This window comes from Camellia sinensis, chromosome 3 (assembly GCF_055761805.1).
Source record: "Camellia sinensis isolate YWXY chromosome 3, ASM5576180v1, whole genome shotgun sequence".
NCBI classification, from domain to species: Eukaryota; Viridiplantae; Streptophyta; class Magnoliopsida; order Ericales; family Theaceae; genus Camellia; species Camellia sinensis.
The window spans coordinates 212,976,269-213,001,245 of NC_138963.1; the positions used below are offsets into that span (position 1 = coordinate 212,976,269).

Genomic DNA, 24,977 nt, shown 5'->3' on the forward strand with positions numbered 1-24,977 from the left:
CCTTTGCCCAGTTGCTTGGGGCAGTTGTCCGACAAGATCCATTCCCCATTGGGCAAACGGCCAAGGACTGGATACTGGGTTTAGGTCTGCTGCTGGTTAGTGTATCAGAAGTGCAAACCTTTGGCATTTTTCACACTTCTTGACATAAGCTTCTACATCTTTCTGCATGTAGGGCCACCAATACCCTTGGGTAATGGCCCTATGGGCAAGTGATCTGTCCCGAGCGTGGCTTCCACAAATTCCTTCATGTATTTCATATAAAAAATCTTCAATTTGTGAAGGATGTACACACCTCAAAAGGGGTCCAATGAAGGATCTTCTGTAGAGATGTCCCTCTGCTATCAGACTGAATCTTACCGACTTTAATCTGATCTTGTGTGCCTCTTTGTGGTCATCTGGCAGCTTTCCTTCTTCTAGGAATGCTACAACTGCATCCATCCAGCTTGGTCCCATGTCCGCGTACATTGCTTCAAGCTCTGTGGTCAGTGGTTCGATGCTTGGGCCCGATATGTAGTTAACCATTATTGTCTTACTTTTCCAGGTTGTATTGCACTAGCCAGGTTGGCCAGTGCATCAGCGTGACTGTTATCATCTCGGCTAACCTGATGCAGTCGGCATTTCTGAAACAAGGCCACCAACTTGTTGACCTCCTTTGCGTAGGCCGACATCCTTTCATCTCGGGCTGCAAACTCGCCCGTTGTTTGGTTAATTATGAGCTGGGAGTCACAGAAGACTATGACCTCATCCGCTTCTCCTACTGCTGCCAGTTTCAGTCCTGCAATCAATGTTTCATACTCTGCTTCATTGTTTGAGGCCTTGAACCCCAAACAGATGGACTGTTCCAATATCTGTCCATCTGGAGATACCAGTACTACTCTTGCCCCTGCTCCTTGTCGGTTTGAACTCCCATCGACAAACAGTCGAAAGGAGTTGTCGATGTAAATGCTGCAGGGCCTGAGTTTTTCTTTCTTCCTTTGTTCCGTTGCCCCCAGTTAAGCTTCTTCTTGCTTGCTTTGACATCGTCCACCTCGGCTCAGCGGAGCCCGATGTACGACGGATTCGGGTGTGAAGTCGGCCAAAACTTGGCCTTTGATTGTTGTTCTGGGTCTGAACTCCAGGTCATACTAGCCCAAGGCCACTGCCCATCTGGCTATTCTCCCTATCAGGTCTCCTTGCTGCAACAGAGACTTCAATGGATGTTCAGTGAGCACCATAATTTTATGGGCTTGAAAATAATGGTTCAGCTTCTTTGAAGCCATTACTAAAGCCAGCGCCAACTTCTCTAGGGGTAAATACCTAGTTTCTGCATCAGCCAGGGTTTTGCTTACATAGTGAACAACCTTTTGTTCCCATTTTTCTTATCGGATTACCACTGCACTTACCGCATGTTCTGAAACTGCCAAGTACAGGAACAACTCCTCTTCAGGTTTCGAATTTGAAAGAACTGGAGCTGTGGTCAGATACTTCTTCAAGTCGGCCAAGGCAGATTCACACTCCTCGGTCCATAAAAATTCTGTGGCTTTCTTTACTAAGTTGAAGAAAGGTTTGCATTTGTCTGAACTTCTGCTTATGAACCTATTCAGGGCTGCAGCCCTTCCAGTCAACATTTGCTTCTGTTTTGCCGACATCGAGCTTTTCAACTCCAGGATGGCCTTGATTTGATCTGGACTTGCCTCAATGCCCTTTCTGGTCACTAAGTATCCCAAGAATTTACCTGATCTAACTCCAAATTCACACTTCTATGCATTGAGTCAGAGCCGATATGTTTTAAGGATTTCAAACACTATTTTTAGGTCGGCCAGATGACCCTCAGGTTCCTTGGTCTTCACGACCATGCCGTCGATGTAAACTTTCACCGTTCGGCCAATCAGGTGTTTGAACATCTTGGTTACCAATCTTTGGTAAGTTGCTCCTGCGTTTTTTAACCCAAAGGGAATCACTCTATAGCAATATAGCCCTTTTGGGGTGATAAACGCGATTTTCTCTTCATCTGGGGGGTACATGGCTATCTAATGGTACCCCCTGTAGGCATCCAGGAAGCTTATCCTTCTATGCCCTGAAGTGGCGTCCACCAGTTGGTCAATCTTGGGTAGAGGAAAACTGTTCTTGGGACAGGCCTTGTTTAGGTTAGTAAAGTCCACGCAAAATCTCCATTTACCATTTTTTTTCTTTACCACCATTGTGTTTGATAGCCATGTCGGGTAATTTACCTCTTGAATGGCCCTAGCCTCCAGAATTCTATCTACTTCCTCCTCTACTGCTTCGACGTGCATCAATGTCGGTCTTCTTGCTCGTTGGATTACAGGTTTGGCCGACCTGTCAACGTTCAGTTTATGGCAAGTGACCTCGGGGTCAATGCCAGGCATTTCGTAAGACGTCTAGGCAAACACCTCAATGTTTGCACTCAGGAAAGCCTCCAACTCTTTTTCCTCCTCTTTGGCTAAGCCCGAGCCAAGAAGGAAGAAGCGTTCTTCGTCCCCCTCCTGGACGAGGATTTTCTTTAGTGCTTCTTCACTCTTCTCGACTGGCTCCTTGCCGACGTCCTCTAAGACCTCCACGTCCTCATCTTCGATCTCTATATTTTCTGGTTCTCGCACGCTGTAGGTGGATTTCATTGCTGCTATGGAGCAAGTCTTTGCTTGCAGTTGATCCCCTCTGACCTCCTCTATCCCATGCTTTGTTGGGAACCGCAATAGTTGATGCAATGTTGAGGGAACAACCCTCATTGCATGCAACCATGGCGTTCCTAGGATAGCATTGTAAGGGGAGGGTGTGTCGATTACGGTGAACTTTGTCTTTATCTTCCTGGTGCCAGCCTGCACCTCAAAGCTTGCTGTTCCTAATGGCTGTGTCGGCGTTCCATTGAACCCGACCATTGGGCCATTGGATTGCTCCATATTGTCTGGGTGAAGACCAAGCTCCTTGTAACACCAGACATACATGATGTCACAGGAGCTGCCTTGATCAATCAGGATGCGCTTCACTTGGCACTCCCCAACCTAGAGGGATACTAACAAGGCATCGTTATGCGGGTGCTGCACTATCTCAAGGTCGGTTTCAGTAAAGGACACTACTGGTCCCTGGCACTCCTCTGTCCAATGTCTCTTCTCCCCGACCTGGTACACATGCTGCAAGTGCTTTACCTTCTGAGTCTCCCCCCTAATTTTGTTTTCGTTGACCTTCGAGTGAATTACATTAATTACCCGAGGTCCTCATGCTTGAGGTTACTGTGCTGAGGGAGGTGGAGCTACCAATGCTTGAGGCAATCTTGCCTGCTCTTCCCTTGTTCTGGCTTCATCTACAAGGTCCCTCAAATAGCCTTGTCTTACCAGGTCTTCCAGGTGTGCTTTCAGGGCTCTGCAACCCTGAGTCATATGCCCATCTTCGTTATAGTAAGTACAATTCTTACCAAGGCTTCTTCCCATAAATTCTCCTGGTACCCTAGCTGGTGCTCTGAAATAGGGCTGGGATCGAATTTTGTCCAAGACTTTGTGGATTGGGATTCGGAACACAGTTGTGACTGCCTGTGCTGCCCTCAGTCCTATCTCTTGCTTGTTGGACCCGTTGTTACCTCGGCCTCGCTTCGGTGAGCCGTTACCTTTCTCTTGTTTTGTCTCCTTAGCTCTTGACGTGTCTTCCTCGGCTCTAGCATACTTCTCAATGCTGTCCATGAGCTCTTCTATGCTTTTTGGCAATGTCTTTGCCAAAGATTTTCGTAATGGGCAATCATCTTTTAGGCCGTTCTTGAAAGATACGACCGCCACCTCTTGATTGCACTCTGGTATTCGGTTGAACACCTTATAGTACCTTTTTGCGTAAGCCCTAAGGCCTTCATCCTTACCGATTCTCAGAGCCATCAATGTGTCTACCTTTAATGGCTGTAGCTTGTTTGTCACGAACCTGGCCACGAATTTCTCGGCCAGGCCTTCCCAGGTCTTCACACTTCCTTTTGGTAATTTGTGAAACCAATCCGATGCAATCTCCCCAAACGATGAGGGAAACACTTTGCAGAGCAACGGCTCGTTCCCATTATATAATGCCATCGAGTTTAGGTATAATCCAACGTGAAAGTTAGGGTCCGGCTTACCGTCGTATATTTGGAACCTCGGCATACTGAACCTCTTTGGAGCCTCAAATTTGTCTAACTCCACTGAGAATGGTGTTCTCGGCTTATCAGGGGAGGTTACCTCGGCATCGGTATTTTGTTGATTCCTCTTGAGGTAATCTCTCAAGTCCTCTTTGGTCCGTTCAGGAGCTCGGCTATCTCCTGACTTTAGTTTTTTCGGCGCACTACTCTCAGCTTCGTGGTGAGCCTTCTTCGACCTTTCTCCATTAGTTATGTCGAAGCACAACGCCTGCCCTTGAACATGCCGATGTTCTTTGGGGTCTGCCTCCTTGGTGTGATGCGTCCTCCGAGATTCTTCCCTCCTTGACTCTTCTCGCCTGACCTCCCTTGAAGGCCGGTGAGAGTGTCTTTCGTTCTTGGTGTGCTGGGGGGCTATAGGGATTGTTTTCTGCCCTCCCTTCTGGGCATTGGCCGCTGGAATCGGTGTGTCCTGCAGCGGGAACAGTGGTTGCATGGCGTTATTTTGCATCATAAAATTGACGACCGATTGTAGGTCTGCCAATTTGTTTGTCATCTCTTTCACCTTTTCGTCCCTCCGTAGGCATCTATCCTTCCATACCTGGAGGTCATCCTCGTTGTAGTACCCGCTTCGATCTGGTTTCTTTGGCGCGTCGCTGTCCTGGCCAACGTCTTTCTTGCCATGATTCTGGTTCTGAGTCTCCTCGTTGCGACCATCTTCCTCCATATTAGGATTAATGTGCTTACCGTTTCCAGCAGGGGTTTCGTCCCCAACCTTATCCTTCTGTCCGTCGCTAGCCATCTATTCTCTTTTCTTTCCCACAGACGGCGCCAAATTGTGTGAGTGAATTTTCAACCACACTGCCAACTCAATATTCAGCTGGAAAGCACTGGCAGAATAGATAGCGCCTGAATGACTTGCAATAGAAAGAGAAGATTCCGGCGATGGTTCAACCACTCGGGGGCACTCCGATGATCAAGTCAGTTATCTCAAAGATAATCAATAATGCTTAACTCACTATTCAGAATATAAATTGCGTACCTTTAGACCCATCGGGGGTGCCTCTCTTTTATAGCTAATTCAATCCTAGTCCCCACAGAAGCCTAGCTTCAATGGACTTCTTCCCAGTGCTTATCCTGGACTCTCTAAGAGATAAAGATAAACTCCCTAAGATTGTTATCCTTATCCATGCTGAAGTCCTTCCTTATTCTAGGACTCTTGTGCCTTATCTGTTTATCCCGGATTCCGATATCTTCGGAGGTAACCTCGGCCTAGCCGAGATAACCTCGGCGTCACGGATAGGACACGTGACACCTCGGCTGACACGTCGGCGTCACCTTGGCCACGTGTTGGTACTCAAAAAATATATCCCCACACCAACAATTTAAAAATAAAATAAAATCTTTTTATAATTAACATAACACGATTATGATGTGTCAACAAAAATTTTTTGTTCCTGTTGATGTTGCTAGTCTATTAGTTTCTTAACAAAAATGATGCACAAGCTGCCCTAGTCTCTCTCTAAAATTGTAACATCTCTTAAACTTCAAGAGCATGCTTGGTATGATAGAATAAAATAGAGTGAGAATGTAATATAAAATTAAATAGAATGAAATGTCTGTTTTTATTCCATTGGTTGGTTGCTAACATGAAATGACATAGGAATATGATGATAATTCTCATTCTCATATTTAGTTTATACCTATTAAACTCAAAAAATGGAATAAGTTTTTATTATTTATTTATTTCTTTAACAAGTTAGTAATTGTTGGCTTATTTTTCCTATAAAGGAAAATATTATAAATGCGAGTGTGCCAGTAATGATTGAAAAATCCTTACAAATTAATTTCAAGCCAATTATCAAGCAATTGCATTGACGATTCTTTTGCCTCAATAAAGAGGACTTCAAAATTGTCAAGAGTAGAGAAAAGAAAAATTTTAAAAAGAAAGAGGCGGATGGAGAAAGATGATTGAATAAACAATAAAACTAGCCATTAAATTATCTCTACTCCTATCCTTCGAAAAGGAAGTTCATAAAATAAAGTGCAGAGAACTTACCTCTACTCCTATGCTTCGAAAATGAAGTGCAGAAAATAAAGTGCAAGAAATATAAATGACAAGAAAAATAGAAATCAATTGTCATTGATTTGAATTCTAGATCTTCTTACAATGTAGCTATGAATGGCTATTTATAGGCAAACATTTATAGGAAAAAACTACTTAAAACTACCCACTCTTCCACCTCTTCCATTTCATACTCCATGATCTTCTATAACTTCCTTCAACCTTTACTTCATGCTCCATGTTCTCCATTTTATTCTCTATCATTTTTCCACATTTCATAACTTCTCATAATCTCCAAATGAGTAGGAGGGTGCCACATGTCCTACAATTATATAAATAATAAATAATAATGAAATTGCAAATTTGGGGCATCAACAGTAACAAATAAATTAAAATTTTATATAGATCATGATAATATTGATAATTGTGAAAGTAATGGTGTGAGTCATAGTAGTGGTGGCAGTATCGATGGTGGTGATAGCAATGATAGTAGGATGGTATTAGTAGATTGTTGTGGCCTTAGTGGTGATGGTAAAGTGGTGTTGTTGTTACGATGGTAGTGATAATATGATGGTGTGGTGGTTGTGGTGGCGATCGTAGGGATAGTGGTGGTTGTGATGGCAATCGGGTGGTAGTGGTAACAGTGGTAGTAATGGTAGTGATAGGGTGGCGAAATGAGTAGTAGGAAAACGAAATGGTGTTAATAGTTAAATAATAATATACATATTACGTGCCAACAAAAAAAAAAATTATGATAATTTCAGCCTATTTTGGGAAGTGGGTTAAAAGCCACTTCCCAACTTTTAACTCACTTTCCTCTCTCATAAAAAAAGTCAAAAAAAAACCAAAAAACAACTTTTAACCACATTTCCAAAACACCCCGAGATGGAATGAAAAGGCCATTCCTTAGATTGGAGGAAATAATAGACATTCTCACATTTTGTTGAAATGACTATTCTCACTTAAATAAAGCGTACCAATTAAGAGAAGGGTGGTCAATCTATAAATTCAATTTTAGGCTGTGTTTGATGGAGCTCTAGAAATGTGATTCCAGTCATTGGTTTAAACGTTGTGTTTGGTTTGAGCTCTGGAAACAGGATTCCACACCCACTTTTGAAAACACGTGTACCCGGTCATCCTCCCGAACGTCTATGAGCTTTGAATAGAATTTTGAGTTGTGTGTTTGGTTATAAATTGTAAATTTTTGAATCAAATATCATATGTCACATTAAAAATTCCAAACTCAATTCAAAACTATTTTTAAAACTCATAACCAAACAAATTTTCCACACTCCAATTGTAATTTCAAAACTCACAAACTCAAAATACAACTCTATTATCAAATCATAATTCCAAAACTCTACCAAACGTTACCTTAATCTTTCCTTGCCTAAAATCTACACTCTAAAACATTAGATTCAAGTTTCCAGAAAATGACCAAAATACCCATATTCATCAATTTCACTCTCTCAATCACTCACTCTCTTTCTCTCTCTTTAATTTCTCTCTTTATCCCTCTTAGAGCTAGGGTTTGTCTGGCTTGTCTAAAATCCGTCGTTGGCCCTCGTTCATTGTTCTCCTCTACTGCTGTCGCTGGCCAACAACTCCATCTTTCGCGTCACGCGGTCTCACCGTCGACAGCCCAATCTACCACTCCGTCACCGTCAACTTCAAGAACTACCTCCGCCATTTTCGATCTCTGACTAGTCCTCATCTTGGCCCAGATCTAGTCTTGACAAAGGGCTTCTCCGATAAGCCTTGTCCAGCAGGTGTTGGAACAATTTTCTGTGTAAAATAAATAACTTGAAACAAATCAAACAAATAAAAATAAATTACTTACAGAATTTATTTTATCAAACCTTATAAATACTTAAAAGATTAAGTCGAGTGTGTGACACTCTGTTTTTAAGACAGATTCACCCCGTTTCGGTACTTACGGATAAATGGCATCTATCTCCTAGGATACAATGATCTTCACAAATTATAGTAGCACTCCAAACAATTTGTACGGCGAACAAAACCTGTGTTCTATACTCTCTAAATTTTTCCCAAAAAAAAACTAGTATGAAGAATAATGCAAAAGAGAGCAAAAATAGGAAGAGCAAATGAATTTTTCTGGATTTCAAGATATATTAAGAATAAATGCAAAGTAAAGAAGAAATGACAATTCTCTATCCAAATTGAAGTAAGGGAGATGAAATTTATAGATTCTTCCATGACTCTTCAGAAAGGTTGTGACTCTTCAAAAAGACACACTCTTCTATCTCAAGAGACACAACTATTGGAGTAAATTTAAATTCAAATTTTCCAACAATCCCTCACATGAATGAAATTTACGGAAAGGACATGCAACAAGATGTAGACAAAGAGATAGTACATTAAGGAAATACCTTGCATCGGGATGGGTAGCTTTTGGCTTTGAACCTTCCCTAGTGAAAGCCTATCGGACTTACTAGCTAATTAGTGGACGTGATGCCTTGAACTGTTCAGCCATTTGTGTAAGCCAAGACAATAGAATTTACACAGAATATCTCCAAGCACAGCTTAGTTCTCATGGTTGTGCCTGTTTTGGCCTTAGGCATCTCCTGGTGTTTCATGAGTGCTTCAGAATATTTAGCCTTATCAATTTCCATAGAAGCGGCCCATTCACACTCATATAGGTGATCCTTATTTCGAGTCTCTTAAATACTCCTCTTGAAAGATACCCCTCTAAGATTTTCAAGATATAAGTGATCATTAAAAGTATAGCTTACCCTATGTCCCCTACATACAACACATGTTGCAGATATCACTCTCATCATAAGAATGGATAAGAGATAGACTCTTTTATTGATTTTTGGCGAGCCACACATAACTTAGTTGTCCCTTTAAACTTAGTTCTTGGGATCTCCAGTCATCTAAGTAGGGTTACCATTATGATGACTCTGATGTAATAGGCTTTAATCACATTCCTCTTGATGAACTTTTCCTTCATTTGCTCTCTGGTCAAACTTTTTGTTTAGCGGCCGTTATTTTTCGTTTGACATTCTCAGTTAGATATCATTGAGTAGTTAGCAAATCCATATATATTATCCTTCGACAATATTCACAACTGAAAGCAAGTGTCCTACGGTGTTAAGTCTTTGATTATATTGAGGCTTACCATTACTCTATGTCCCTCCTATTTTCAAATTTAAATAATACACATAGAGTTGTTCTTTAGGAGTTAATGAAACCATTTTTGCTTCTATTTTAACTTTGTCCTATAGAAAGAATTGAGATTCTTTGTGGACCTTTTATCAGAACCGTTGCTTTGGTAAAATCCTCCAAGCACCCCTATATTTGAAGCATTCTAAAGAAACTTAATTTCTCTTGCTGATGTATAATTACACAAAAATATTAATACACCCCCACAATTCTGAGGTAAATCAGAATATATCATTAATTGGCGTGCTTGAACAAGATATCATAATACTAATTTGTCTAAAATACAATTAGATTTCATAACTTTCTTTTGCAGCACAAAGGAAAAATGGCGATTGTAGCCACAACACTTTGTCAAATAACATTTCTTTAGCCATGCATTATTTCTTTTTGTTTACTGCAACCTTTAATTTCAATCTCAACATGAAATATAAATATCACTGTATAGTTACATTTACATCTTATTTGTCTTATCCAGTATTGGTGACTATGTCGATAATTACCAAAGCGTCTTTCACCTATGAAATATTTTAACTCATATAATATTTCATTACGGAGTTATCAGTTATCACACCAATACTTGTTTGAACATTAGTTTTTGTAGCCATCAATCCTAAATTATAGAACAAAATTATAATTAGAATTTTATACTACACAGAGAATTAAACCACAAACACAGAATTTAATTCTGTAAAAAATAAAAAGAAACAAGAATTGTAACTTTTATTTTCAATTAATTTGAAAATAAAAAATTTATTTAAACAAATTAATTCCACACAGAAAAATATTTGTGTAACACTTCAAAAATTAAAATACTGAAAACAGAATTTTAATTAATGAAAACTCAGAAATTATTTTTGAAAACCAAAAATAATTTCTGACCGACTTCACAAATAAATATTCTGAATTGTTAATGACTACCAGTATATTATTACTAGTTATCAAAGAAAATAAACAGTATATTACTACTATTTGTTTTTCCAACCAGAATATTATTTTATAAACCCACAGAAAATAATTTCTGTAAGAAGAAAAGGAAACAAACAATAGAATGATTCGAACCTGTCTTAAGATTGTTGGAACAATCTTCTGTGTAAAATAAATAACTTGAAACAAATCAAACAAATAAAAATAAATTACCTACAGAATTTATTTGACCAAACCAAATAAATATTTAAAAGATCAAGTCGAGTGTGTGACACTCTGTCCTTAAGACAGATTCGCCCCGCTTCGGTGCTTATGGATAAATGGCGTCTATCTCTCAGGATATAATGATCTTCACAAATTATTTTGTAGTAGCACTCTAAACAATTTGTACAGAGAACAAAACCTGCATTCTATACTCTCTGGATTTTTTCCTTAAAAAAACTAGTATGAAGAACAATGCAAAAGAGAGAGAAAACGGGAAGAGCAAATGAATTTTTCAGTATTTCAGGATACATGAAGAATAAATGCAAAGTGAAGAAGAAATGGCAATTCTCTATCCAAATTGAAGTGAGGGAGATGGAATTTATAGATTCTCCCGTGACTTTTCAGAATGATTGTGACCCTTCAAAAGGACACACTCTCTTCTATCTTAAGAGACATAATCATTGGAGTAAATTTAAATTCAAATTTTCCAACAGAAGGAACAACAACATATACCAGCTTAAAAAATATAGATTCATTAAAGTAACAATTACAAAAAAAACGCTTGCTTTTTCAGTCGGATCTTCTACATTCTTTTGAGTTTAATTAACCTTTTTTATGTTCTTTTGGTCTATGTTTTCAAATTTATTTATTTATAATTTATTTTATGTTTAGTGGTTCTATAAATGGTTTTACCATTGATGGATTAAATTAGTAGGGCTTTAGGTATTTTGTGATTTGTTTTCACTTTTTGGTGTTGGTAGGCTTTAGTTTATTTATTAGTAATTTGTTAGATGTGATTGTGCTTTGGGTTTGGTATGTATATTAATTTTTGAGTGCAAGTCACTGGATGTACTCTTATTATTTTGTTGTTTGTCTTTTTCTTCTTTTTTTTTATTCTAGTTTTTATATAATTTCTGAGCGCCATTGTGGTGTTTTTACAGAGATTATATCTGATTATATACAGATAAAATTGGATCTGAAGAGCAAAAATGGAAAGGACTATGGATGTTGCTTTGTAAGGGGTTCGACATTCGATTACAACCGAAATGAATCACAATCTCACTAGACCTGTGTCTGACTCTGAGATAAAAAATGCAGCATTCCAACTGTGTCCTTTGAAAGCCCCCGGCCCTGATGGCTTTTCTGGGATATTTTACCACCAGTATTGGGATGTGATTGGGAAGGAAGTGACTATGGCAGTTCAGAGCTTCTTTGAGAACGGGCATCTTCTTCGAGAATGGAACCAAACTAACTTGGTTCTTATACCCAAGATTCCAAATCCGGTCAAGCTCTCTCAATATCGTCCCATCAATCTGTGCAATTTCAATCTAAAAATCATTACTAAGATCTTGGCAAATAGGCTTAAACCTATTTTTTAGCAGGTGGTTTCTCCCTAACAATCGACTCTTGTTCCCGACCGTATGATCCAAGATAATATTATTGTAGCTCATGAAGTTTTTCATCATTTGAAACTTATGCGGAGAGGGGTATCCTGTGCAATAGCAGTGGAGCTTGATTTTAATAAGGCATATGACCGAGTTCAATGAGATTTTTTATCTGCCCTCTTGGTGAGGATGGGGTTTGATGGTTTATGGATTCAATGGATTATGGCAGTTGTTACGACAGTTTCCTTATCAGTATTTGCTAATGGGAGGAAACGTGCTTCCTTTTTCCCAACTCAGGGTTTGAGGCAGGGCGATCCTCTCTTTCTCCATATCTTTTTGTTCTAGTAGCTGATGCCCTTTCTACTTCTCTGACCAAGAGCCTTCATGAAAGGCGGATCATGGGACTTAAGATCAAGCATAATAGTCCTCCATTGACACACCTCTTTGTCGCTGATGATGCATTACTTTTTGCTAAGGTTAATGAGAAGGAATGCCTAACTTTGAAACAGACCCTGGAGTCATATTGCTTAGCTTCGAGACAACTCATTAATTTTGACAAATCTGGGATTGCTTTCTCTTCTAATACTGTAGCTCAGACCCGTCTTGATACTTGTGGTTGTTTGGGTATTTCCCCTACCCAACAAACTTCTAAATATCTTGGGCTACCTTCTAGTTGGGGTAAATCAAAATCTGAGGCTTATAATTTTCTTATTGAAAGAGCTGCTCAGAAAATGCAAGGATTGAAATAGAGATTATTATATCAAACCAGTAGAGAAACCCTTGTGAAAGCGGTGGTCCAAGCCATTCCCTCCTATGCAATGTCCTGTTTTGTTCTCCCCAAAAAATTCAGCGATCAACTTAATTCCTACACCTGCAACTTTTGATGGGATGGAGACCTGGAGAATAAAGGAATCCACTGGGCAAGCTAGGCCAAACTCTCTCTAACTAAGTCTCACGGGGGAATGGGCTTCAGAGACTTTAAAGCTTTTAACCTTGCCTTTCTAGCAAAACAGGCTTGGCGATTGTTAAAATATCCCAATTCCTTTTGTGTTCAACTTCTGAAGGGAATTTATTTTCCATCTTCAGATTTTCTATCAGTCGGAAGGGGGAGGCGGGGCATCTTGGGCCTGGTCGAGCATTATTCAAGAGAGAGATCTCATTCGTAAAGGCCTTCGGTGGCAAGTTGGTAATGATTAGTCCATCAAATTTTGAGAGGACCAATGGATTCCTTCTTCTACAAATTTTAAACTGGTTAGTTTGAAATCAGATAGCTATCAAGTTCATTGGGTTGGAGATGTAATCAATTCGACCCACGTTTTGTGGGACAGAGACAAACTTCTAGGGATTGTCAATCAAGAGGATGTGAGTAATATCTCAGTCATTTCTATCTCCTCTGAGGGTCAAGAGGATACATTGATATGGAACTATACTAATAAAGGAACTTATGAAGTCAAAAGTGGTTATTAGGTGGCCAGACAAGAGCTTTCGAAAACGAGTTCCTCTTTAGCATCTTCCTCTGTCCAGCCTCCTAAAAGCTTATGAAAGCTCATTTGGTCTTTAAAGGTTCTTCTAAAAATTCGTAATTTCTGGTGGCGAGTATGTTACAACAGACTAGCAACAAAAAGAAAATTTGTTTCAGTGGAAGTGTGCTCCCTTTCTTAACTGTCCAGATCGTCAAGAAAGTGCTGAATCCATTGAGCACATTCTCTTCCACTGCGACTGGGTGAGAGCCGTGTGGTTTGGATGTAATTTGGAGCTCTGAATTGGGCATGATCCGATAGCTTCAGCTCTCCAGTGGACTGTGTCGCTGATGCAAACCTGCTCTCAGGTCCTTGACAAAAGAGAGATGGTGAGTAGGGTGGCCACAGTTGGTTACTATATCTGGAAAAGTAGAAATGACTGGGTTTTTAATCATTGTTCTGTGGATTCTCATCGAGTTGCTCAACATACCTGTGCTTATTGGTAGGAATTTGAACAAGCCCAGCACCACCCAAGACCACCCTCACAGCAAAATTCTATTCCAGGTCACCCTCACTCTCGATAGGTCCCTCCTTCATTAGCTTTATGAAGGTTACCTGTAATGCTAGCTGCTCTTCTTCTAATGGCAAAGCAGCATTGGCTGTGATTCTGAGAGATAGCCACAAAAATCTTATGATGGTGTGGCCTCCATTGCCTACTCTTCCTCAGCTAAACAAGGAGAAGCTCATGCTATTTGACTAGCTTATATGTTTCTTCGAACTCTGGGTCTTTCAAATCTTCAAGTGGAAAGTGACAACCAAGAATTGATCGCCATTTGTGTTTCTGAGCTTGTTCCTCCCTCGAATGTTTCTGCACTTCTGCATGTTATTCAGGTTGTGTCTTCTACCTTCCATGTTTCCTTTGTTGGGATACCTAGGGAGACCAATAGAGTAGCTCACTAGGTTGCAAGAGCTCATCTTCATGGTGCTCTTCCTTCTAACTGGATTTCCAACCCTCTTACTGCTCTTTCGGCATTGCTTTTGGCGGATGTTTCTTTATAGCCTTCGGGCATTTCTGTGATAAAATTTTTTTTTTTAAAAATTATGAATGTAATGTGAAATTTTATTGTTTACAAAATCAATTTAGAAAAAGATTATAGAATTTCAACAGATAATTTGAACATGTAGAATTTTTGAACGGATAAATTTCAACAAAATAATAAAATTTGAACACATATTTGAATAGAGAAAGAATTTGTTTTGTCTTTGATATTTCAACAGATACAAACAAATAAGTGAAAAAAGTGAACCGATAATAAAATTTAGACAGATATTTAAGGGAAAATTTTTGAACAGATAGAATTTTTTTTGAATAAATAGGGTAAAAAAATTGAATAGATAGAGAAAACAATTTAACAAATAGGAAACTTTTATGAAAAGATAGGAAAAAAATTTGAACAATTAGTTAACGAAATTCAATAGATCAAAAAAAGTCAACTGATAAATTAAAAGGAAAAATTAAAAACAAAATCTATACTATATATTAAGCAAAAAATGGTTTTTAACCCCAAGCCTTGTGGGAGTTCCAATCTCCCAATCTAAATTTCTAGATTTTTTTATTTAAAAAAAAAACTTAGCATTTATTAATTTCTCCCAACTCCCAAGTCTTACCCTCATAATAACGCTTTAATGCATTAAGAACAAGTATAAAAAAAATTCTTTGAAATTCAACACAGATGAATTCCTTAAAAAGTCCTAACACATATGATTATTATCCCTCATAATAACACTTTAATGCATTAAGAACAAGCATAAAAAAAAATTCTTGAAAAGTCCAACACATATGATTATTATCAAAATATTAAACTTTAATATAATATAATAAAAAAAATACATTTAATTAATTGAAAAGTCCAACACATATGATTATTATCAAAATATTAAACTTTAATATAATATAAAAAAGGGAAAAAAGAAGGCATTTAAAAAAGAAAAGAAAAGAAAAGAAAAGAAAAGAAAATATCTAAAAATCACAATTCACATATATAGATAATTGTAAACATAATCCGTACATAGCACGAGTGATATGCTAGTATCTTTTAAAACAAAGAAAATGACTTTTCACTAAACTATTTCACAAATAGTGGGCCTCTCACTAACAAAAAAGAATATCTACTAAATCTAATACCTTATACCCTTCCTTAAGTTAGACTTTTTAACTATTTATTCATAAGAGAAAATAAATATAAAATTAGGATAGACATTCAATTTCAATCCATTTTATCGAACCAACTGCGTTCAAAGTGGTCAAGTGTTCAATTAATTATATTTTGTGTTTTGTGCATTTTATTATTATTTTTTCAAACCATGTAAATATATAAATTTTTTTTTGTATTTAACAAATAGATAAATAAGATTAGTTTGGGATGTGAGTTGATTTTTTAATTATTTGAGGTTAAAAAGTTCTGTTTGGAATGAATTTTTTGATTTTTTAAATTTTTGTGAGAGAAAAAATAAAATAATTATGATTTAAATATAACATTTTGTCTTATTATTTTTTTAATTTATTTTATTTTTTATGACTATTTTAATTCCGCAACCTTATGCCAAGTAGTGCATAATTAATATGATACTCCCAAAAAACATAATAATTACTTACGTAAAATGCTATAAATCTTAAATTTTCTACCAAATAAATAACTAAATATCTCACGTGGGTGTGAGGTTGTAACAATCCCAACCTATGATTAGCCACTGAACCATGATTAAGAATGCATAATAAATCGGCAGTGATTCGTAGCTTGAATCTTGTGGCTCGAGAGTGGCTCGATTTTTGTTTTCAGCAGGAGAAGGAGGAGGGAGGAGGAGGAGGAGGAGGAGGAGGGGGCCATAAAAATGGCTGGAGGAGGAGTCGGGGCTGCGCGGGGCTGCGACGAGCTGCGGCGGGGCTGCGACGATCGGAGCTTCTGCGACGGGCGAAGGCGGCGGAGGCGACGAGCTCCTCGCGACGAGGACGGCGGGTGGAGGCGGCGGAGGCTCCCTCTCTCCTCTTCCTCTCTGTTCTTCTTCTGGTTTCAACGAAGAAGAAGAAGAAGAAAAGGAAGAAAGAAAAAGAAAAAAAAAATTGAATTGCAAAACGACGTCGTTTTGCAATTCGAGCCGATTTCGAGCCACGATTTTCGAGCTACCAGTCTTTATCCATAATAAATAATCAAGGTGACACTACTGGAAAAGGGGTATATGACACGAGATTTTTTGCGACGACATATGTTGCTATCGCAAAAAGCTACTTTTTTTGCGATGGTTAATATTCCGTCGCCAATGGTCACTTATTGCGACGGTTAATTCTGTCTCAAAAAGAACAAAGCATATGTTCAATAGGTTTTGCGACCGCAAATCTATAGCCGTCGCAAAAGCTCATTTTTTGCGATAATTATTTCCTCCGACGTAAATATATATATATATATATTTTTTTTTGCGATGGCATCATTGTGCCGTCGCTAATAGCCAGAAAAAAAAAAACAAAAATAAAAAATTCCCAAATTTCTCAAACGTTGGCGCTTCTGATATTTTCGTTCCCCCCCCCCTCTCTCTCTCTCTCTCTCTCTCTCTCGCTTTACATCTTCCATCTTCGAGTTCACTCTCTCTTTCTCTCTCTCTCTTCCACCGACATCAGTTTGTTGATCCACCTTCACCAAGAGGACATCGCCGCCCACTCTCTCTCGATCTCGGTCAGTACATGGATATCACCCCTCTCACAGCTTTAGGAGCCTTCAACGTTCAACCGGTACCTCTCAAGGTATTGCAGATCCAAAATTTGTATTTTTATTCGCAGTGTGCACATCTGTTTTCATCTCTCTTTTACTTCCTTCGAAACCCTAGAGTTTGAAAGTAATGACTCTCTCTCTCTTTCTCTCAGTTTGAATTTAAGAATTTTGCATTCGATATTTGTATTATGAATTTGAAATTTATAAAACCTAGAGCTTGAAGGTAAGGGTTTTCTCTTTGCATTCGAAATTTGTATTACATATTGAAATCCTGTAGAATAATAAACTTGTGTTTTTAATTTCAAAGTTCTCCCTCACTTGCACGCCCACACAAATTAATGATCCTAATTAACTTTGTAGCCTAGTTAATCCAGGGTTGGGTGAATTTTTTTCTATCCCTCATTCTTTCAATTTGTTTGAACTTGGTTTGATATATCAATACAAAATTTTGATGAGAATATTAGAAACTACTAGTTCCTAATACAAGTTTTACTTCTTTCTACTTGATTAAATCTTATGATTCTGAATCGTAATATAACTGATAACTTTGTTATCATTTCTTGTTCTCTCTCATTTTGATTCTGTTATGTTTCATGTGTGAATTTGACAGGGAAGGAATAATTGCTGCATCTTTGTTTAGGCAACATCTGTCTATATTTTACTTGTTAAAGAAAATAAATAGGCAACATGCATCTTTGTTTCCCTGCACGTAGATTATTTGGCCTTCTGTTGCTGTGATCTGTTGTTTATGATGCTTAGGATATATCCTTCTATTTGCTGCTTTTTGGTTTGTGCTCTGGTTAGCTTGGGGCACTAGAGGATGACATATTCATGGTCTGATATTGTTACTCATTGTATATGTTACCTTATTTTCTGACTTTGGAAAATACATGTGGCACAAATTGGAGTATATTGCTATTTTGTGTTAGCTGATAAAATGCATTATTATTACTTTTTGGGTTTCAGATACATAAAATTAGATAAATGAGAACTGACTGAATCATTTAAAAATGGAAATGAGAAAAACACTTTTTTTTTTTTTTTTTTTTTTTTCAGTTCTTTCACTGGATAGGGGTAGTAGTAGAATTGTCTACTTACAATAGTTAACTCTAAGAGGTATTCTGCCTAACTAGTAGTAGAACTGCCTCTATATTTATTTTTCATTTGATGGTTGAACCAGAGATTAGTCCGTATTTCTTTTTGGGCATTTGCCTGAATTTGTTTAAAAACTGATTAGGTTTTCATAATAATCAGTGGGAACAACACAAAGGGAAAAAGAAAAAACTTAGGCTCTAGTGTTGGGCATTTGCTTGAATTTGTTTAAAAACTGATTAGGTTTTGATAATAATTAGTGGGAACAATACAATGGGAAAAAAAACTTAGGTTCTAGTGTCGGGTATTTGCTTGAATTTGTTTAATGCAATCATGATTCATCTAAAACTAGTTAGGTTTTGATAATAATCAATGGGAACAATACAAAGGGAACTATTTGCTGTCATGGTTCTCTTGTGAGTGGAACATGTCACAAGATTTCCACTATCCACTTGATGAAATCTTTGATGTCCTGTTAGTTATCAAAAAAATAAAAAAATTAAAAAATAAATAATTCTTTGATGTCCTGTTTAGCTTCAGATGCAATAATGATATTTTCGATGCTTATGGTTACATTATTTTTTCTCGTACTGTTTCTTTTTCTTGGCCAAAAGTATGTCAAAATTTATCTTATATTTTTATCTATTTGTTAGTTAATTGTATTTGATGTATATGGAAATGGCTTTTTTTAAAAAGTAATATTTTACTTCATAGCCTTACTGCAAAGGATTTAATATTTTAAACATGGAGGATCCAAAACTCCCTTTTTATTAGAATGATTTCTAGAGCAGTAGGGCAAAAATTCAGCTCATGGAAAAGACGGGAAAATGAAGCAATTTATGCTAATGGGTTTTAATTAGGGGAATTATGATATTTGTAATTAAAAGACCTCATTTTATTCTTTCAGCCTGTGTGACTTGCTAATTTCACTTCTTGTTTTAACTTTTTATAGCACTAAGAGGAGCCACTACGCTCAAAGCAAGATTAGAATGCAAAAACAAATTAAATGGAAGCACACCGATACTACAAATCGAGGAGAACAATGATTTTGAATTCGATTTTGAAAACTGCAGATCCATTCTTGCCAAGGGTTCTGGGCTCCATATCGAGACATTAGACGGTATGTTAACTCAATTACTGTCATTATTAATAATATGTAGCTCAAGTTATAATTAATTGCATTGGGAATGCCTCACAAGGTTGTATGTTTGAGAAATTCCATTAAAGCTCTTTTTGAAAATTAAAAATAGGGAATGGGCCTACAGCCCACAGGCGTGTGAATTTTTGTCTCAAATCCTTTTTTTTATATATATATATACACATATATATTTTTATATGCCACTAAAATCTTACATCCACTTTGGATTTAGAAGTTATCTGGTCAAATAAATAAAAGAAAAGAAAACTATAGAAAGACAAGCCACTAGACTCTGAGAATAATAGATAGTTAGAGAAAGTGAGACAAACATTGAATCTTTGTGTATGCATAAAATAAAAGAAAGGTAAAGGTTGAGGATAGGATCACTTTATGATTTTCTGACTAAGACAGTTAAGCAAAGTAGCAAATTCTGAGACCATCTCCTCTTTCACACCTATCCCATAAACAACACTTTTATGGAAATTAATCCTTAAACCAGAAACCACTTCAAAACACCTCAATATTCTTTTATGGATCATCATGAGGGAGATGGCTGCCATCAATTATTGCTTCTGCTAATGTCTCTACTGTTTGGAGGGACATCCTTGTCTAATTCCAGGCTGCACAGTTTCTATGTAGAGAAAGTGGAAATTAGGATTGGGAATGGTTTTAGGATCTTGTTCTAGATGGATAATTGGAGGGGTGATTCATGCCATCAAGGTATGTAATGTGTATAAGAGCTGTGAATTGTGATGTTGACCTGAAATGGGGTCACCTTTGCTCTAGTTCTGTAGTTCCATGTTTCATATAAGCATAAAGTTGACTAGTACAAGAATAAGACCTCAGTAAAAGTGTCTATTAAATGATCCTGCAATTGTAAGGTAAAGAGAAAGTTAAAAGTGCATGGCAAAGTTACCTCTTATCCCGGACAATCCGAACATCTCGTACACGGCCATATCTAGAGAACTTCTTTTCCAAATCTCTCTCTGTAGTCAAAAAACTAAAAGCCTGCAACGAATAGGTTTCTCCCAGGTTTCCCTACTCCAGTGCTCCTATTATGAGGTGGGGACCATGGTCTCCTTTTAGGAGACCTACGGTAAGACTAATAGCGTAAAGGGGAAGATTTGTGCCTTGGAGAATCCCTCATCTTGAATGCAGAGGAATGAAAGTATGTATATTTCATTTACCAAAAACGTGCACATTTTGAAATTCTATCCCACAATTAGAAAAAGAACAAAGGATACCTTATCAACAAAATCAGAAAGAGAGTGGAAGAGAAAGTTTAAGACGAAATAGAATATTTCAATAACAATATGCGTATACATCGATTTCAAGGATAAAAGCATCGTATAAAGTCCCTCAAGCACCATGTCTTCAATGAATAAGAGATTATTTGGAATTAAATTTCTAAAAGTTAGCTGGAACTTTGTCATAAAAATTCTTAACTTTCCTTGTGTACCCATGGGTATAAGGAATGAAAAGATTGATAAGAACATAAAAATTCTAATAAATAACAAATTTAAACACCAAACAAGAGCTAAAATAAAAAACAAATTTTTAATATTATCACCTTGGGGATCTTTTGTAATGATTTCTTGTATATAGGGACCTTCTGTGAAGATTTCTTGTATGTGGGGACCTTGATCAAGATCTGTTACTGTAATCTCTCTTGTATCCAAAAGAAGAATCCCTTTGCCTGACAGACGAAGTTGACTCCAACCTGTCCCTTCTCCTGTCATTTTTGGGTGAGTAACGATTCTTGATGACGTAGATACACATTTCAATGAACCACCGTCCACAAGATGAGACCTTTAATGAGACTCTAATGGAGAACCTAAATCCTGCCTATTAGAATGTGGTGAATGGTCATTGGAACAAATTTCTTTCCCCATACGAGAATTCTTAGGTGAATCAGAATGTTTCACTCTCTGTGATCTAGAAGAATATGACTGATCTTTAAGATCTTGCCCTGAACCAAATTGTCTTTTATCTCTAGGAGACTGGAACATACAAGGAGACCTTTCGGGTGAAACTGTTTCTTATCTTGCTGTTGCCGGTGATTCAGGTAGTTCAGGAGTCCTCTCAGTTGGGGTGTTTCTTGAATAGCAAATGTTCTCACTCTTAGTTTCGTCACTGCTCCCGTGTGGCCTTGGAGAAGAAGACAACTTTTTTGTATGAATTGTTGAAACTGTCTCTTCTAATTCTTTGAACACAGATTCAGATTTAGTAGACTCATATAGCAATGTCTCTGAAAGGGTTTCTTTCACTATGTTGTCATGGGAAGGAGAGGTTACGCTATCCTCCATCTCTTCTCCTTGATTAGCATCCTCCATTGAATTAGATTCCCATGCACATGTAGAAACTTTAGTTTCATTTTCATTATATATACATTCTACATCTACTTGAGAGGGCTTACAAAGATTAGTGCCACGTAACTCCTCAGCCTATAGTTGGTAATGGTTATCATTAGATGGAAAATGCAAACTCTCTTGATCATAGATGATTCTCATTTTGCTGATAAAAACATCATCATTATAAGTTGTCTGCGCAGGTGAATGTAATTTTTCACAAGGAGATGCAAAACTATCAGTATATTTGGAATCAGAAGGCAGTGAGGGGGAACAATCTTGCCCTTGCTCATTATCTATGTCAAGTTCATTACCTTTTGCTAAGTTTATAACATGGTTAGCTTGGAAAGGCAAGATGAAAACATTGGATTTCCTGCATAAAATTGGTGTGTTAAGGAGTAATGTTGACCTATCTTGTGTATTTTGTAAATCTAAAACAGAGGCATTAAACCTTATCTTGCTTTGGTACCCCTTTGTGTGGCAAGTTTGGTCAAGTATTTTGGATTGGTAGGGATTGTGTTGGGTTTTACCTGGGTCTGTGGAGAGTTCGATGCAATGGTCAGCATCCTTTTTTTGTGAATAATTATGTTAATAACATTTTCTTTGCTTCTATATCTAGTGGTGACCACAACTATCTCATTCTTTTTATTTCAGGAGAGAAATGGGGATGCTAAACATCATGATTCAGAGCCGCCAACTCCACATTCACTTATAAAAATGGGTTGAAGGTTAGTTCAATTATTATCATCACCTGCAATTAAGAGTCAAATAGTGTTTCAATTTGCAATTTCTGGGGACCTGTTCTTGTGAGTTTTCTATGTTAGAATCACATTTTAATATTCTTTGGCAAGCATTTCTTTAGTTGAAAACAGCCTGCTCACTGCAGACATCGGCAAACACTGATTGAGGCTTCTATTGGCTCATCAATACATCATTCTAATCAAAAAAATTATCATGCTCTGAACAATTTCAAAGAGTCAATTTTATCTTTATGAATCAGTTACTGCTATTGGGCATCCAGCTTCACTGTATCACAAACGATTTATGCCCTTCAAAACAAAAAAATTAAGAGAAAGATCTAAAGGGATAACTTTGATATAACTCTGATTGTGGACATACCTGTCAGTGTCAATGTCCAGTTCATAGTTTTTGCTAGACTGAAATATCTTATTCAGAAGACACCTCATTTATAGTATTTTACCTTTTTAAAATTCTCTTCTGAATGCTTGTATAAATTGCTTACTAGAAAAAAGGAAATATATTAATGTATTTACTAAAATTCAACTAATGTCGTTAAAAAAACTTACCCCAGTAACTTGTGTTTATTTAAAATTAACATTTATTTTATTTCTGCTCTATTAGGGCTTCCCCTTGGTATGATGTCATGTAACTTAGGGCTGTCGACCCACATTCTCTTTGAACTCCTCCTGCTCCCTGTTGTGCCTTCAACTTGAACTGTTAACCTTCACTTTTCTTTGTCTATGGAGTCATTAGCGCTTTTTTTCTTTGCTCCTGGAAATACTAAAGAAATCAGTCAACATCTGCATTGTGTAGGCTTTATGTGGGGCCTTTAATAGTACATTGTTGTCCCATATCAGTTTTAATGGTGTTGCAATGGTTAAAAATAGATGATTTTTACTGCTCAAGTACCTCACATTCCCAAATCACGTGCAGATAGTGTAGTAACATGGAACATCCAGATGGAACACTGGCTAGTGTTGCCCAATGCATTGAGCAATTGGGGCAGAATTCTTCATCTGTACAGGAACAAGAGTAATCCTTGAAGCAGTTGCTCGAGCATATTGATACACGTGAAAATGTTTTCAGTGCTGTTGGATCTCATTCTCAGGCAGTTCCTGTACTCATGTCTCCTCTTCAATCAGGATCACTTAGGGTAAAGATGCAGGCTGCTACTGCTTTCAACTGAAGGAGTAGTGCCAGTACTATGGGAGCAACTACAGAAGGGGCTAAAGGCTGGAAAAGTTGTTAATAACTTGCTGATAGGAGCTTTAAGAAACCTTTCCAGCAGCATTGAGGGATTCTAGTCTGTAATCTCTGTAATCACAGTGACAATATATGTGCATGCATTGAGAGTGTCGATGTTGTTCCTGCTTTACTATGGCTACTAAAGAATGGTAGCTCAAACGGGAAAGAAATTGTCGTGAAGACATTGAACCATTTGAAGATCTTATTTTGCTCCGATCTCCAATCTCCCAATCGCATTGAATATTGATATAAGGATATTGAAAAGTATGGCTTTGAAACAGGTCTTGTTTTGACCTCCCAACCTTGTAGTTTAGCTTTAAACACAGATTATTTGTTGTTGCTTAGGTTAAATGTAACTTCAATTAGCATACCCTCACAATCTCTCTTACTTTCGCAGACTCTACAAACTCTCTCTACCAACCCTTACTCTGGTTTTTTTTTCTTTTTTCCCTTCAATTTTGTTACAGGAGTTAGTATTCTAGGTAATGTATAATACATGTGTATATATTATATTTCTATTTTTATAATTTTTTTTAAATATTCTTGTTCTTATTAAAATTCTGGTCTGAAATGTAGGTGTAGTTGAATGCTGTGTAGTGGCTAGTAAATGAGATTTAATTGGAAGCAAATCATTTTCATAGATTGTTAGTTGCTGCCTTTCTAGTTAGTTCCTCGGCTCAATTTATCCATCAATTCAGTCTCAAACCTTTCGACTCTCAAACTCAACAAGGCATGGAAAACTACCCATTTCTTCATTCCCTCTCTTCATCATTCTTCTTTTAATAGGTTTGATAAATCAGTATTTCTTTGGCAAACACATTTCTAGAATAATATGTAAATGGTCTGAACAAGTGTGTAATAGAAACCCCAATACTTTAATTAGAATAGAACTTAAAATGTAATTCAAAAATAGATTATACAAACCCGATTTGGAAATTTAATATTTTAAAGTGTTTCTTATCTGTATGTAATTTAATTGTTGTTAGCAGACATTGGATTGCAAAAATATTTTCAATAATGGATTCGTATTTAAATATAATGATTTTATTGTATAATATGGCACTAGTTTGTTTAACCAATCTTAATAATTAATATTTACACATTGTGATATTAATCTTATAAGTTTGTCTAGCATTACCAATCACAGAAAAATAATGAGAACTGGTTGATACACTAAAATACTCAAACAACTCTAGATGCTCAAACGACTCTGGATGTCAACGAAAGTTGACACAAATGACTAATTAGGCACAAATGACTTGTAGGAAAAGACGGGGCTCGAAACCGATTCTCAATTTTGAATCTAGAGTCTAATTTCTATTTGTGAAAACTTATCCTTTA

At 37.2% G+C, this 24,977-nt stretch overlaps 1 protein-coding gene and 1 long non-coding RNA gene across 2 annotated transcripts; both read left to right on the forward strand.

Moving 5' to 3' along the window:
- The first annotated feature begins 11,509 nt into the window (after positions 1-11,509).
- Positions 11,510-12,597, forward strand: LOC145822212 (uncharacterized). Its single transcript, XM_082918819.1, has 2 exons — positions 11,510-11,780; positions 12,146-12,597. Exons 1-2 carry the CDS (start codon positions 11,510-11,512, stop codon positions 12,595-12,597), a joined length of 723 nt encoding a protein of 240 aa, XP_082774945.1.
- Positions 12,598-16,861: 4,264 nt separating this feature from the next.
- On the forward strand, positions 16,862-24,194 carry LOC114322733 (uncharacterized). Its single transcript, XR_003650857.2, has 4 exons — positions 16,862-17,104; positions 19,117-19,284; positions 22,305-22,378; positions 23,325-24,194. It is a non-coding gene; the product is annotated as an uncharacterized LOC114322733 (long non-coding RNA).
- The last annotated feature ends 783 nt before the right edge of the window (positions 24,195-24,977 follow it).

Bases quoted from the DNA above. Each gene is read 5' to 3' on its own strand.
- LOC145822212 (XM_082918819.1), top strand. From the start codon at position 11,510: ATGAATCACAATCTCACTAGACCTGTGTCTGACTCTGAGATAAAAAAT. The intron at 11,781-12,145 runs GCAATTTCAATC...TTCCCAACTCAG, and splicing joins ATATCGTCCCATCAATCTGT to GGTTTGAGGCAGGGCGATCC.